We start from the raw sequence: 14,085 nt of genomic DNA on the forward strand, positions 1-14,085 counted from the left end.
CACAAATGATATTTTAACAGTTAAGCTGCCTAGATGTTGACAAATGTAAGATGAAGCCCAAAATTATCCACCACCTTGCAGATTTTTATTTTAACAATTTTCAACAAGAAGGGAAATAGAAAACATTCTTGGCATTACATCAGTTAAATCGTTCTTATAACTGCTGATGAGCAGTTTATAATTGCCACATATATTCAGTGGTACTTTCACAATGTATTTCTGGTGATGAGCTTCAAGTCTTTAAGGATGGAAGGCCTCTTCCCATCACCCTAATTGTTGGCCCCCTTCACAGATTCAAGTTGGGCCACTCCAAAACATTGATATTACTCAAAGTAAAAAAAAATGTGGTAAAAGTAAAAGATTACTTTGAACCTAAATCTGCCAGGGGTATGAGTACTTTTGGGCCTAACTATAGGTGTATAATTTTTACTCTTTGAAAAATTAGGGCCAGCAACCCTTTAAACTTGTTCATGGGAGTATTTTTGTCTTTCTCCTTTTTTGGCTGTCTGTTTTGCTCTCTCCTCCTTTCTCTCTAGTGCCACAGGCAGTTATGCTCATTAACTCTGGATGTAATTATTTTTGTTTTAGTCTCATATTGCTGACATTTCAACTCAGGGGCTCCTCAATCAGGATTAACCCAAACCGCAAGAAATCACACTTCACAGCCGTTTCTTACAGCAGCGCCTGTTGCCTCCAATTTCAGTCAAATTAAAGGTTTATTTTATTTAGCTTTTTTCCACTCTGGCCCTGTACCCTGTAAAACAAACCAAACTGCTTGTCTTTGATTTGCTGGTTGCTAGTCACTCTCTAAGAGTTACCTTCATCTCTGTCTGGTAGGCACAAAGCAGTCCTCTGTCTAAGAATCACACAGGTGGTGACAGTGTAAAGATCTCTCATGTGTTGGGTTTTTCATTTACTATAATTTTATTAGCAATAAACATGCAGTCTCACGCTTGTGGTGATGTTTATTCTTAAATTAATCTTGCCTTACTCAACTAAGTATTTTCAGTGTTTTGATAGCAATTGATTGTTGAGTGTGCATAGGTTTACACCCTTAGTATGAATGAAATTTGGTATAATTTAGTAGTTATACCCTTCCATGTAATGTAGTGTGTTTAAATCTGATTTAAAGAAACCATCTAGTGGCCCTCTCAAAGTGTTTTTCCCTCATTTTACCTTGGGGCCCTAAAATCCACAGGAAGCCCCAACTCATCTTTATGCCCCAAGCGCACTTAGGCCTAGCACAGTAGTAATAAACTATCATCACTCAGCCCCAAGTATGTGTGTATTTGTGACAGTCTTTTGCTATGAATCGGTGTGTGCAGCCGCAGTAGTTCCTAGACCAAGCAGTAGTTGTAAAATCTCATCACTTTGAGTGGTCCTTCGGGGGTCTTGGACTTCTCTCACTGTGTGTGGTTTGACCTCCCGTGGCCTTTCAGCCTCCAAATGCCCATTAGATAAACAGGCAGTAAACACAGGAAGCCTCACTATTACTCTCTTACCCTTACACCATATACAAGGATCGCAGCTGAAAGGATTTTAATCCGATACCAATAGCCAGTGGAGAGTAACTCTCTTCGGCCTCCTCGTTTTATAATTAGTTGAGCCACCATGTTTATAGAGTTTCAAATAATAGTAGATATGTGTCTAAGGCTGCCTGTCCAAGGAGTCATTGTAACCTTTTTCAAATTTTGGAACTTAGCTTGGTACCTTGGTAGTTGGGGGGTCCTACGGACTACTGCCAAACTGTTCTGAGAGCAGGAAGAAAGAAGGGAAAGAGAAAACTGTAGATCTAGTTACCTGTTATAAATAAGGTAAGAATAAGTACATTGATTTCTAAATACTCTGAGTACAATGAATGGATCCCCCTAATGAATACACAGATTTTACCCAACAAAAATATTCAGTGCAGATAAGCAAAATTCTTGGCTTTCATTTAGGTTTTATTATGACTTGCTAAGCAGGGCATAGCCCTTTCGGCTTTTTTCCTATGTTGTTTTTCCTCCAGTTCTCTTTCTTGATATAATTTCTTTTATTGGTGCTCTTTATGCCTACCGTTTTTCATCTCAAACTCCCATCCTCCTGTTCCGCTGGTCTGCAATAAACCAGTCTTGAAGTTATCTTTTGTTTAGAAAAGCTGACATATCACTGCTTTTGTGTGTTAGTTAATGTGGGACAGCTGCCCTGTGCTGCAGGTGGCCTGAGCATCCTCTAAGTGTAGTTGAAAGGATGCATTGCGTGTGTGTGTGTGTGATGTCTAACTGTATTAAATACAGTTGTGATGTATAAACATCTCACAATTACCATCAGTGTTTGTGTAGACAGGACTGACCCCTTCCAACATCAAAACACATACTCTGCCTTTACTTTGAACTGTCAGTGATGAGTGTGGAAACCAAGGCTTCATTCAACAGTAGCTAATAACAGGCTAAGGATTCAAGTAGAAATGTTTCTCTGAAGGTTGAGAACAAATGCAGGCAAACACACGGAGAACGACATATCATTGCTCATTTCCTGTTATACTGTAAATTTTATGTGCAAAGAATATAGATAAAATGTTAATTGCGCTTAGAGCTGCTCCATGAATAAAAAGCTGTCCAGTCCTAAGTGGTGTTTAATTACACTGTGTATCGCCATATTCTGTTTGTTCCTGCATAGCAGCTAAAATGCCTCATCCTGAAACCATTAGACCAAATTGCTAATTGGTTCAAATCTGCTTCCACTTAAAAACTATGTCTTTTAGAGGAGTAATCTTCAATCTGCCGTGGCAAGCCAGAAGAGGATGAGCTGGATAACAGGAATGGAAACCAAGGAAAAGATCCTAAAAGACAAAGTCTGAAAAAGAAGGTGGAGAGATTTGAGCTATTTCATAAAATTCTCCCCAGTCACAAAATTTCTGTTTATTTTTTCCTATGTAATACAGTGGGTTTTTTTTTGTAGGGTTTCGGTTTGTATGTAGTGCAAAATTACATTTATTGGGTTTTGACTAGCTGTCACAAGGTTACATTTTGAATGATCAAAGAGCAAAAGATGTGAAGCCCTAATCTTTTTTTAAACAATTTATTTTTAAACCGACACATGACAAATATGAGATATTTTTTAAGACAGTTGAAAGTATATTCAACATTAAAAAGATGAATATATGTTATAAATTTAAGGTGGGATAAATATTACTTTATAAACTTACCACAAAAGTTAAGAAAATGTTTCTGTTTTTTTTTTCTTAGTGTTTATTGGCAATAAATCTTACATTGTTTGAAAGCTTGCTTAATTTTTTTCCTTAAATGGTCCTACATTGTTAAGGAAAATGCTTTTGTGAATTGAGCAGCAGGGTTTCTGGGTTGCACACGTGACATATTTGGCAGATCCATTCTGCTAATGCCAAACAACTTATTCTTCCATTGACTCCTGTTTGGTGTCATTTATGAATTGGATAATTGCAGTTTGGATAAACAAGACATTTTGGCAATTTAACAATTTATTCATTCATCAAAGAGCCTTAGTAGTGTGGGAGAACTATAGTCAGCCACAAGAACTCAATCTGGTTGTTTTATTTTTTTTAAACACTTTTTTTCTTTTGGTTTTACTGGCAGCACTGGCATTAACATGGCCTATAATTGTTTGTGCTATAATCTGTTTAATAGTTTGGTGTTAATGCAATGAACTAAACATCTAAGGTGAAAATTAAATTGAACTGGCTGTTTTTTTATCATTATTAAATGCTTGTCTTTTTGGGCACTGGCACGACTCGAAGCTTATTTAAAAATGAACTCTATAACAAATATTTCAAATAATGGCAGGTAAAACTATGCAACAGTTGAAAACATTATGTTTTCATTTGTATTCCTATGAAACTAAACTACGTTTGCCTAATCCAAGCGACTGTTGTTTGCAAGAAAATCAGAAGTTTGATATTATTGAACTTTTTTAAGCTTTTCCATTGCCAATATGTTTTGCAAGATGTTTTCCTACGTGTTAATGTTTAATTTCTTTAAAATACATTAAAGCAACTGCAAAGGAAAGCTTAGAATTGCTCTCCTTCCTCACCTTCATAACAAGCTGAGAGAACTTGGTTTGAACTGCAGAAAAAGCCCTCAGAGACAACTGAATGATAGCAATGATAGAGCTTTTACTATGTAGCTATGTACAACTGTAGCTTTCTATGGGAAAGCAGAAGCAGAAGGCTATTTATTTTAATGAACTCAAAAGTGTCTCTCCTTTTCCCCTAACATTTCACCGGGGCCCATTAGAGTTCACCCAGTGCAGTGAATGCTGGTGATGGATATGGTAATGATACATTAATGCAATCAGGACCTAGACTGTTTTCCCTCTCATTAAGAAGGCAAGCTATCTTGCTGACAAATGACTTGGTCACACTCTGCTTTGAATTATTTTCTATTGATGTGGTTTTGAGGGAGCAAGACATTGTGTTTTCTGAGGATTAGGAAAGAAACAACACACTGAGAACTGGTTGAGTTTAGTTGGGGCACAAGCAGGGGTTATGCAGCGTTGGGTTGGATTTTCAACACCAGAAGAGCTAGGTATGTATGAAAAACAGGTCCATCCTTGTTGCCTATCATTTTGTGTGTGGACTGTTTTATAACATTGTAAATAAAAGCAGTTGCATCTAATTATAGTCTTTTGGAGAAAAAAGATTCAGTTTTGAACCCAATGTTAAAGACATCAGCTGTGTCTTAAGACTAGTATATTACTTTCTGCAACATTTCGCAGGGATCTTTAACTTATGGGAATCAACAACTAAAATGTCAAAGTTGTCCCCAAGAGAGACACTCTTGGGGACAACTTTGGGGCGCTTATGACTGAAAGTCAACTACTCTCTGATATACACTCTTATATCTTATAAGTTTTGTTCTTGTATGATATGTACTTGATGAGATAGTATAGACAATACTGATAACAAAATACTTTTACATTGCCAGTATTTAGCATTTGTTCTATATTGTTTAGGGGCATATATACGTATTTTGTACAAATGTTTGAATCTATTGTGGTATTTTCAATGTTTAAGATGTGCTTGAAGATTGCATAAAGTGCTTGAAATTGTAACTGAACTAGTTTTCGATTGCTATCCACGCTGCTAATCTGTACATATTTTCACTTAAAAGTGCACCAGTACAATTGGTCCCTTTCTACCACTCTGGGGACTGAGGGTATTTTTGTTACATTAACAGTTTTATTCATTTGCCTTGTTGAAGCACTTATCTTTATCACATTACCATGTGTTCACTATCAACATTTTTAGCAGATTCTTAGCTTTATTTTAACACAGGTTATTTTTTGGGTTAAGCCAAGAGATAAAAAAATAACATTGATATGTGTTTTATAAAATATTGCAAAATTATTCTAGCATTTGTAATCATTCACTTTCATTGTTGTGATGCTTGAAATTTGTTTACTCAAGTCTTAGATTCACAAAGATAAGTGGAAATATTATTAAAATACTAAATATATGTTGTGATTATGAATATGAATATATTATTTAATATTAATATTTAATTTTATTTAATAATATTTAGTTCTGTTGAGAATTGTCCTGTGGATACCAGCCCAGTAAGGTGGTGTTATTAGGACAACATTTAAAGGGGTGAGCCAAGCTCTGGCATTATTGAACAGTAAAACTCTGTACACTGTTCACACAATTTCTTAAAATACAAGAATTTATTAACAAAATAAGTCAACTCAAAGTCAAACATATTTCAATCAACAAACTCTTTACTACGCTAAAACAACCTAGCTAAACTACCAATCAGAATGAAAGAAGACCAACTATGTGCAATATGAATAAGTGAATCAAAGATGCTTAAAAATCATGACCAAAAGAGTGATGCAACATTACCATGCAATGTTATATATGTTTGAGGACCACGGATTATCTTGAAGAATCTGGAAATGAAGTTGTTAGTCTTGGAACCAACTTAGGCAATAATTGGTATACTTTTAAACAGCCATTCACAATGCAAGATCAGATAAAACATTATTTTTATAAAAACATTTTAAAGAATTATTTGCTGAATAAAACCAACCTTCTGGATGACTAATTCTCAACGGTGTTTAATTAGATGTCTTTATTTAGTAAAACATAATGAAGGAGATATTATTTTGAACGAGAACCCAACCTTGTTGGATAAATGAGTCTTAAAGGTGTTTAATTAACTGGCTTCGTCTAGTACAAATAATATTTAAGGAAATATTATTAAGGAAATGTTAAAATAATATTTGAGAAAATATGACCAGTAACCTGTCTGGGTAAATGATCTGTAGCATGCTCATAAAGTGGGCGAGCACGTGTTCTCCTGTGATAAAATAAGTAGGTGGGTAAACTAAGTATACCCCATATTTCAGTAGCTTGTAGAACCAGCTTTAGCAGCAATGACTTGAAATAGTTTTCTGCAGTTGTCTTAAGGTCCCGCTACATCATTTTAATGGGGTTAAGGTCCTAGGATCATTGCTCTGTTGATGACCCAGTTCAACCACATACATCCAGGCTCACATTTGACTGTAGAATAATTGGTATGTAGAGGATTTCAAAATTAATTCAGGAGCTGTGAGTTACCCAGGTCTTGTGGCTGCAAATAATGCCAAAACTATCACCCCTTCTGCACTGTGTTTGACTGGTGGTATGACGTTTTTCTGCATATGCTGTATGTTTGGTGTATTACACTATAGTTTAGTGTTTTTTAAAGTTTATTTCCCAAATCTTTGGGTTCAATGGTTCATTCAAATGCATCTTTGCAAAGTTGTGTTATAATCTTTATAGAAACAAGAGACTTGTTTGGTAAGATTTTTTCCTGGTTATACAGAAAGTAAAAAGCACTGAAAAAGATTGGGAACGGCTTCACCCATAAATAATGTTTTTTACTGTAGAATGATTGACTTTAAATATATTAGAACTGGTCTTATAACTCTTCCAGATTGATGAGAAGCAACAATTGGTTCTCTAAGGTCATTGCTTGACATGTTTTTTTTACAATAAAAGTTTACATTTATTACATTTCTCCACCAAAGAAAATGTGAATAAAGATTTGCGCTTAATAATATATAGTATAATTAAATTATTCCAAAATTAATCAAATAAAGTCCTTATTATTTATGTATTTAGAATGAAATATAAAGAACTATTTAGAATGTCAAGCATGAAACAAATCAGATGTAGACTGAAGAAATATCCAATGGATTTGTCTTCTCTAGCTCCTGCTGTTGTTCCTTTAGCTCAGGGTTGGTCAGTTATTTTTATTTATTTATTTTTTGTTATTTATTTATTTTATTTTATTTTTTTACAACACTGAAGTAATACATTTTGGACCAAAAGAGTTGTGGTCAAGAGTCAGCACACTACAGTTAAGAGAGTTGGAAACAACTGATCAGGCTCGGGTGTACTGATGGACTCAGACCTGCACCTCCAAATAAATAAAGACAGTCACTAAGTCTGCCTTCTATCACCTGAAGAATATTCTCAGGATTCAAATACTAATGTCCCAGCAGGATCTAAAAAAACGCATTCACTAGCCGCAGCTGATCCAGAATGCTGCTGCCAGCATCCTCACTAAAACTTGGAAAGTAGAGCACATCAACCCAGTTTGTCCCATTTTAGTCCCAGCATGTCCAATGGATGGATTTACCTCTGTGAACAAATCACTCCCTACTGTAGTGCCTTTCATTGGCTGCACAGCTGCCATCTCTTTCATTGATCCATGTACAAAGATAAGGTAACTAGGTAGTATAACACACAATAAAACTTTTGTCTAGATCCAAGGAAAACAAGTCACAATTGTCCGTTTTCTTTTGCAGCTGAACAACGAAATTCCCTGCGATGTTCACAATCCATCTCATTACGATGTGCATCAAGAGAGACACATTTGCACGTCTTTTTTTCTCAGAGCAAATTAGCGCTACAGATTCTACCAGTCTTTGATCAATTCTCCATCAGAGAATGGATTACCATAACTCGCAGTTTTGTGGGATATTACAAAGCTGGTCCTGACTGCTACATCCCTGTACGAGTAGCTTGGTAAAAAAATCTTTGTTTCACGGTGCTTTCACAGTTTAGGTAGCAAGTCTTCTGATGCTCGTGCCAGCTCTACGTCAGTCATACTTCTCTTTCATACTACTTGATCTTATTGATCTCACAATGGAGAAATTAACAGGTTACAGCAGCTAGTAGCAGGTAGAGTGCAGAATGTGCAGAACAAGGTAAATGTGCAAAAACAAGTAGTAATAAAATAGAATTAAATAAAAATCTTAAATTAAATTTAAAAAATGCTTATGTACAGTAAAAAATGTGGACGTCATTTGTGCTAAAGTGACAATGATTGCAGGTATTTACAAATACATAGATTGTTGCACTAGTTATTATACGTTAGAATTGAACAGTCAGACAGCAGTAGGGATGAAGGACCTGCGGTAGCACTCCTTCCTGCACTCAGGGTGTCTCAGTCAGCCACTGAAGGAGCTGCTCAGCTCCTCTACAGTCAGGTGCAGTGGTTGAGAGGTTTTAGACTCCAGTGGCCTTTATTGACAGGTACCAGACAGGAAACAGGCAGAGAGAGAAGGGGGAAGACATGCAGCAAAGGTCTCAAGGTCAGAATTCGAGCCCAGGACGGCTCCGTCGAGGACTACATCTTCTGTGTATGAGACACCCGCTCTACCGCTACATCACACAATGCCCCAAAGTTCTTGTACTTCTCTCTCTTACTCTACTCTTACTACAAATTCACACAGGCTGGCCAAAGGTAATCAGTGGGCCAGATGTGGCCCACGGGCCGTAAAATACCCAGGTCTGCTTTAGCTGCTCACGCATCCAGTTTCTGCTTTGGTGAAGCAGCCAAACCATCCAAATTTCCTGATCATCACCTGAGCTCATACTTTAGACCAGTGGTTCCCAACCCTGCTCCTCAAGGCCCCCTGTCCTGCATGTTTAGGTGTTTCCTTGCTGCCACACACCTGACTAAGATAACTGGGTGATTACCAGGCTATAGCAGCACTTGATTGTATGCAAAGGAAGTCATGCAATCATTTGAATCAGGTGTGCTGGAACAGAGACACAATTAAAACATGCAGGACAGGAGGCCCTGAGGACCAGGTTTGGGAACCACTGCTTTAGACCAACTCAACTTTTCAAAGCAATGAACAACCTTTATAACCTGGCTCATTATATACTGGAGGAGACATCTAAATAATACTTGCAGTTTTGAATGCGGGCCTATATGTACAGTAACCCACCTCTTGCCCGAAAAGCGCTGGAACAACCCCCCCCCAACACACACACTCTGCAAGGACAAGAAGGTATAGACAGTGGATGGATGGCAGTGTGTAAGGTGACTTATGAGACTTGCACAGCACATAGTTTTGTGATTTATTCATACAAGTCTGTCAGAAATGATCACAGACCTTTTGTGTACAATGACACAGTGTCATCACCCCAATAACTCATGCCATGGCCAAATTATTAATCATATTGACCATAAAAATGACAGGCTGTCTCATCATCAGCCACCTTTTACTTTTAACTGTGTCTCATATCTTTGTCTTTCTCAATACTTTTTTGTTTCTGTTCTAACTTTCAATGTATTTCTGTTACCATGTTTCTGTTTGTCATTTGTTGAGTTGCTCAGTGGCTTGATAACTTCCAGCTTCTCCCCTTCCTTTACTGTTACTCTACTCACAGCTACAATCAACATGTTTAAGGTGCTTCCAGCCTGTCAGATGCAAGCTCCAGTTGTTTTATCGTAGTCAAATATGTGAAAATACATGTAAGCCACTAAACTCTGCTAACCCTCCCACCTCCCTACACACACACATACTGTATATAACAGCATCTTCTGTAGTGTATTAAATACGTCCAGAATGAGAGCTGGCTTTCCTTAGAGCTCGGTCTGTTTCCAGTCAAAGTTGCATGTGTCCTTCCTGAGCCCCTGGGCTCCTGTGGCGGCATTGCCCCGAGCTGCTGGGTCGTCGCTTACAGAACAGAAGTGTGTATTTGTGTCAGTTGCATGCATGTGTGTTTGGCTGCAAGTTGTGTGACATCAGTGCCTGTCAGCGATGTAGACACTGTCTTCTTAAAGATACGTTTACGCACCAAAATATATATTACTTAGCACAATGTTCTTTGCCAACCACCCACACACAGCTGAGTCCCTTTTTAATGGTGTCAGCAGTTCCATTTTTTACTTCTTTTCTGTCTCTCTCACACACACAGACAATTACACTTATAGCTACACCTACACACTCATAAGTAGAACACCTGTCGACCAGCATAGCTTGCTCCAGGACACCTTCAAGTCATGAGCTCATTGGAAAAGCAATTAAAGGCGGTGTAGGCTCTGCACACTGGCGTAATGTTTTGTTTTGCTACTTGGCTTAGAAATTAACCAAACCTGTCAGAAGTCATCTGGCTGACGCGGGCTGGGCTATATTTATTTATTTTCTGTTGGAGAAGCTGGACGCATAGTCCCTGTGTTGCCTCACATCCAACAATGAAGCGATTCTCAGGGGGTGGTTAGCTGGCTGAAACATAACACACACACACACACACACACACACACACACACCCCAGTTCTGCCTGGGGGGTGGTTTGAGAGCACCTCCTTCTTTGCCCATCTCTTACTGTGGGGGTCATGGCCTTCTATTTGAGAGGTTACGCCCTTGGTAATTCCAATCAGAACTTTGGTGCCAAATGAGGGACATGGTTTTCAACTTGCTCTGACCTAAGCACTCCCCATTTCAGTGTTGCAATACAACAGAAAAACACATTCTTCATTTAGAAAACTCCCAATATTAGGTTGTGTAACTTGTTCATACATTTGAGTTCAGCATGAAGTCAAAAGCTTTGTACATGCTAGAATTCTGAGGCTGCTGACTTGGAAAAAAAGGTTGACATGAACAGAGATAAGACTACTGGTCTGACCTATGTAGCCTAAGGCCATCAGCATCCTGATGTCACGGAGCCGTAAAATAACACCAGCACCCCCTCATGCTTTCTTTTAGCTCTACTGATATTTTACCACTGAAGGAAAAAAAACAACACCTTTGACATTAATAGGTCCACCATGGACAAGTCAATGCTAGCCTTTTCATACAGCATTCAAAGGTTCATATTTTCAAAGTCTAGGCCACTGTGCATTTTTTTTTTCCAGGAACTACTTAGGAAGTAAGAAAAACACCTTTGTTATCATTGTCATCACTTGTGTGTAATTACCCTTATACCATCCTGTTAGCATGGAGGAAAAAACAATAGTTAGCCTGCTGTCGAGGTCACCCTTTAAGCATGCTAGGCTCTTTCATGGTGTTTCATTCTTCAAAGGATTTGTCACTTATGGCAACACATTGATAAAACAAGAAGATAGTGTATGCAGTAAAGCCTTGGCCTTCAAAGCTCTAAAAGACTGGCAAATATATTGCATTTTCTCAGCACACTGAGGAAGATAATCTTAGAAAGACAACTTTTTTGAGTTGTGTTACGATCTGTCAGCATGGTGAATTTCATCCGCACATAATTGAAAGATACACGGATACACTGCCTCTGTTTGTCACAGAGACACTGTTTATAAATTGTCAACTATTTAGACAACCATTCTCCTGGACCAGCACACATGATGGACCTGCTTTAACTGAGTTTGATGATTTATTGTCCTACGAGTCATTTCTGCTGATTGCATTAAATGTGCTAAATTTGGCTCACTGCATCCCGAGGACCACAATTTAAAATAATTTCATTAAGCACATCTTTACTACTGAGCTTGTTCCCAGTCTTTTGGGTTCTGTGATGCGCAGGCTGCCCTAAAGTGATGATGAAACTGCTTGAAGTCAAACCTCAGCTCCGCAGCCACAGCCAAAGCCTATTAAGCAGCCGCAATGTGGTATGAAGGTTCAAGCCACAGTTCTGAGCTTATAATTCCTTGTCAGGAAGAGAAAGTGAGTTATGGCTGTTGGATGATAAGTATGTGTGGAAAAATGAAGGAATTTGATAAAAGGTATCTGATGTTGGATGCAAGAAGAGTTGATGATCTTGAAAAACATGGGACTGTGAAAAAGAGAGATGAAGACCCAGCTTAAAAAGTGGATAAAGGATAGTTTTAGGCTGGAGAAGGGCAAATAGCATACTTGGCTACACGTCTAAAAACAGGGATGTTTATTGAATCTATCTGAATTCAATAATAAAGACATACATAGATAAATTAATACATAGACGACCGAGTAAAGGGAAAGTGAGGTCAACTTGTTTTCAGTTAGAATAGTCCCTTTGACCAAAAACAATTCTGTACCAATAACAGATCTTCGGTAAAGGTTTAGGTGCATCATTATACATATTATAATTCCTCAAAATATATCTAAAATTTAAATTAGATTTACATGCAAACACTGCCAGTGACACATAGGCTGTCATCATGCACATGAGTCATTTCACTCATAAAAACCACACAGCTCCACACCTTTGTAGATAAATGCCTTTACATGTGCTTGATTTCATGGCTTTACTTCAAAGCAACTACACGCATAATAAACACATAGACAAGTTCATAGGCCCCGAATAACATGTCGTAAAACCTGAGTAAATTAAAGGATATTTATTTGCAATATTCGCAAGGGTAATGGAGAGAAGAGCAAACCAAGCTGGAGTGCTAGCATAACAAAAACTTTTCTATGTTTTTTTGGTAACATAAGTGTGCTTTTAAGAGGGTTTGTTATTATGCACTGTCCAGGCTTTACCGACACTAAAACATTAGGCTATGCAACAAGTAGTCAGGCTGTACTGAAGGTAAAAACACAGACTTGCTCATTCAGACCCCATTTCAGGCCCTGCAGCCTAAGCAGGGTCTGAAACAGACGACTGGATTTTTCTCCAAAGCTCTGTTAAAGTGCTGAAAGTCTTTTCTAGAGCAGAAACATCCTCCTGTCGTCTTGCTGGGACATTCCACAGCAAGCCAGAGAGCCTAAACTAATCTTCCTGGCATGGGAATCATTATTGATATGATCCTAATGCAATACCTCAGGGCCTGCTTATTGTTGATCAAGAGTATTTTTAAGAGTAAACCTAAACCCAGTGAAAGTCTTGAGTTTCAGTGAAATTTATCAAAAGAAAATGTTTTTCTTGGCTTAGTGTGATACCACTTTGAACAGCACAATTGAAACAAACTGTGCTCCTTGCTACACTCCTACAAGCCTGCTTGATACCCAGCAGCAGGTCTGTGAAACACAGTATGCACTGCTCTGCAAAGCACTACAATAAAGAAAAGCATTAACGATCTGGGCCACTTTCACCTTATTGTCCTACATCGATTTTACTAATCCGTATCCGTCTGCCCACCTCCTTATGATAACAGTATAGATCGGTTTGGTCTGAATTTACTCTCAACTTGGGTATTTTATCATGGCTTTTGATTAATCCTTATAGGTTAGATGTGTAGCATTGTCAAATCAGTGCTATGCTAATCTTTTTTTGGTGGCTGACGATCCATGATTTTTAAATACGAAGTATTAATAAGTATTTTTTAGCAAATAGATTTTTACCCCCATTTATGTTTCAGATACATAGTCATTTTCTTAGTTTTTTGCTTGTTTGTTTTCCAGGTGCAGTCCTGCTGGTCAGTGTCCAGGGCATAGCTGTAAATGTGGACCCAATCATCTGTACATGGTTATTGTATCAGCCCCACAGAGGGAGCAGCAGGAAACAGCAACAGGTACTGGATCTTGTATCGTGTTCTCAGACAATATCTGTCAATTTATCTTTCTGGCCAGCTGTTCACTTACACAGCTATTTTCTGGTTCTTATCGGGATCCGGAAAATAGTTGCAGCAGACTAAAAATGGCTCTGAGCCACTTTTTGCCTTCTGGACATGTAACCCTGTGTCTCAGGATGAACAAAACTGTCAAATTAAAGAGATTATTTGCCTTTATTTTGTCAGTTGTAGAATAGATGCTTATGCCATTTTATATCTGTAAAAGAAAAAGAAGCAACTACTACTTACCCCACAGGTCGTGACTGTGTGAGTCGAACTGCAGCCAACATGAAGGATAGGCATGCCAGTTGTGTTTTTCTATTGAGCAGCAAAAGTGTGTGTTTGTGTA

The 14,085-nt window shown here is 38.0% G+C and overlaps 1 protein-coding gene across 3 annotated transcripts in view; it reads left to right on the forward strand.

Moving 5' to 3' along the window:
• LOC124866321 (vacuolar protein sorting-associated protein 13B-like) overlaps positions 1-14,085 on the forward strand; it is a 370,362-nt gene that overhangs the window by 124,622 nt on the left and 231,655 nt on the right. For all 3 annotated transcript variants that reach the window (XM_047362059.1, XM_047362058.1, XM_047362057.1), the window contains exon 20: positions 13,588-13,697. In XM_047362059.1, the coding sequence (XP_047218015.1) occupies positions 13,588-13,697 (110 nt within the window). The remainder of the gene's footprint in view (positions 1-13,587; positions 13,698-14,085) is intronic.

Source organism: Girardinichthys multiradiatus, chromosome 3 (genome assembly GCF_021462225.1).
Source record: "Girardinichthys multiradiatus isolate DD_20200921_A chromosome 3, DD_fGirMul_XY1, whole genome shotgun sequence".
Lineage (NCBI taxonomy): Eukaryota > Metazoa > Chordata > Actinopteri > Cyprinodontiformes > Goodeidae > Girardinichthys > Girardinichthys multiradiatus.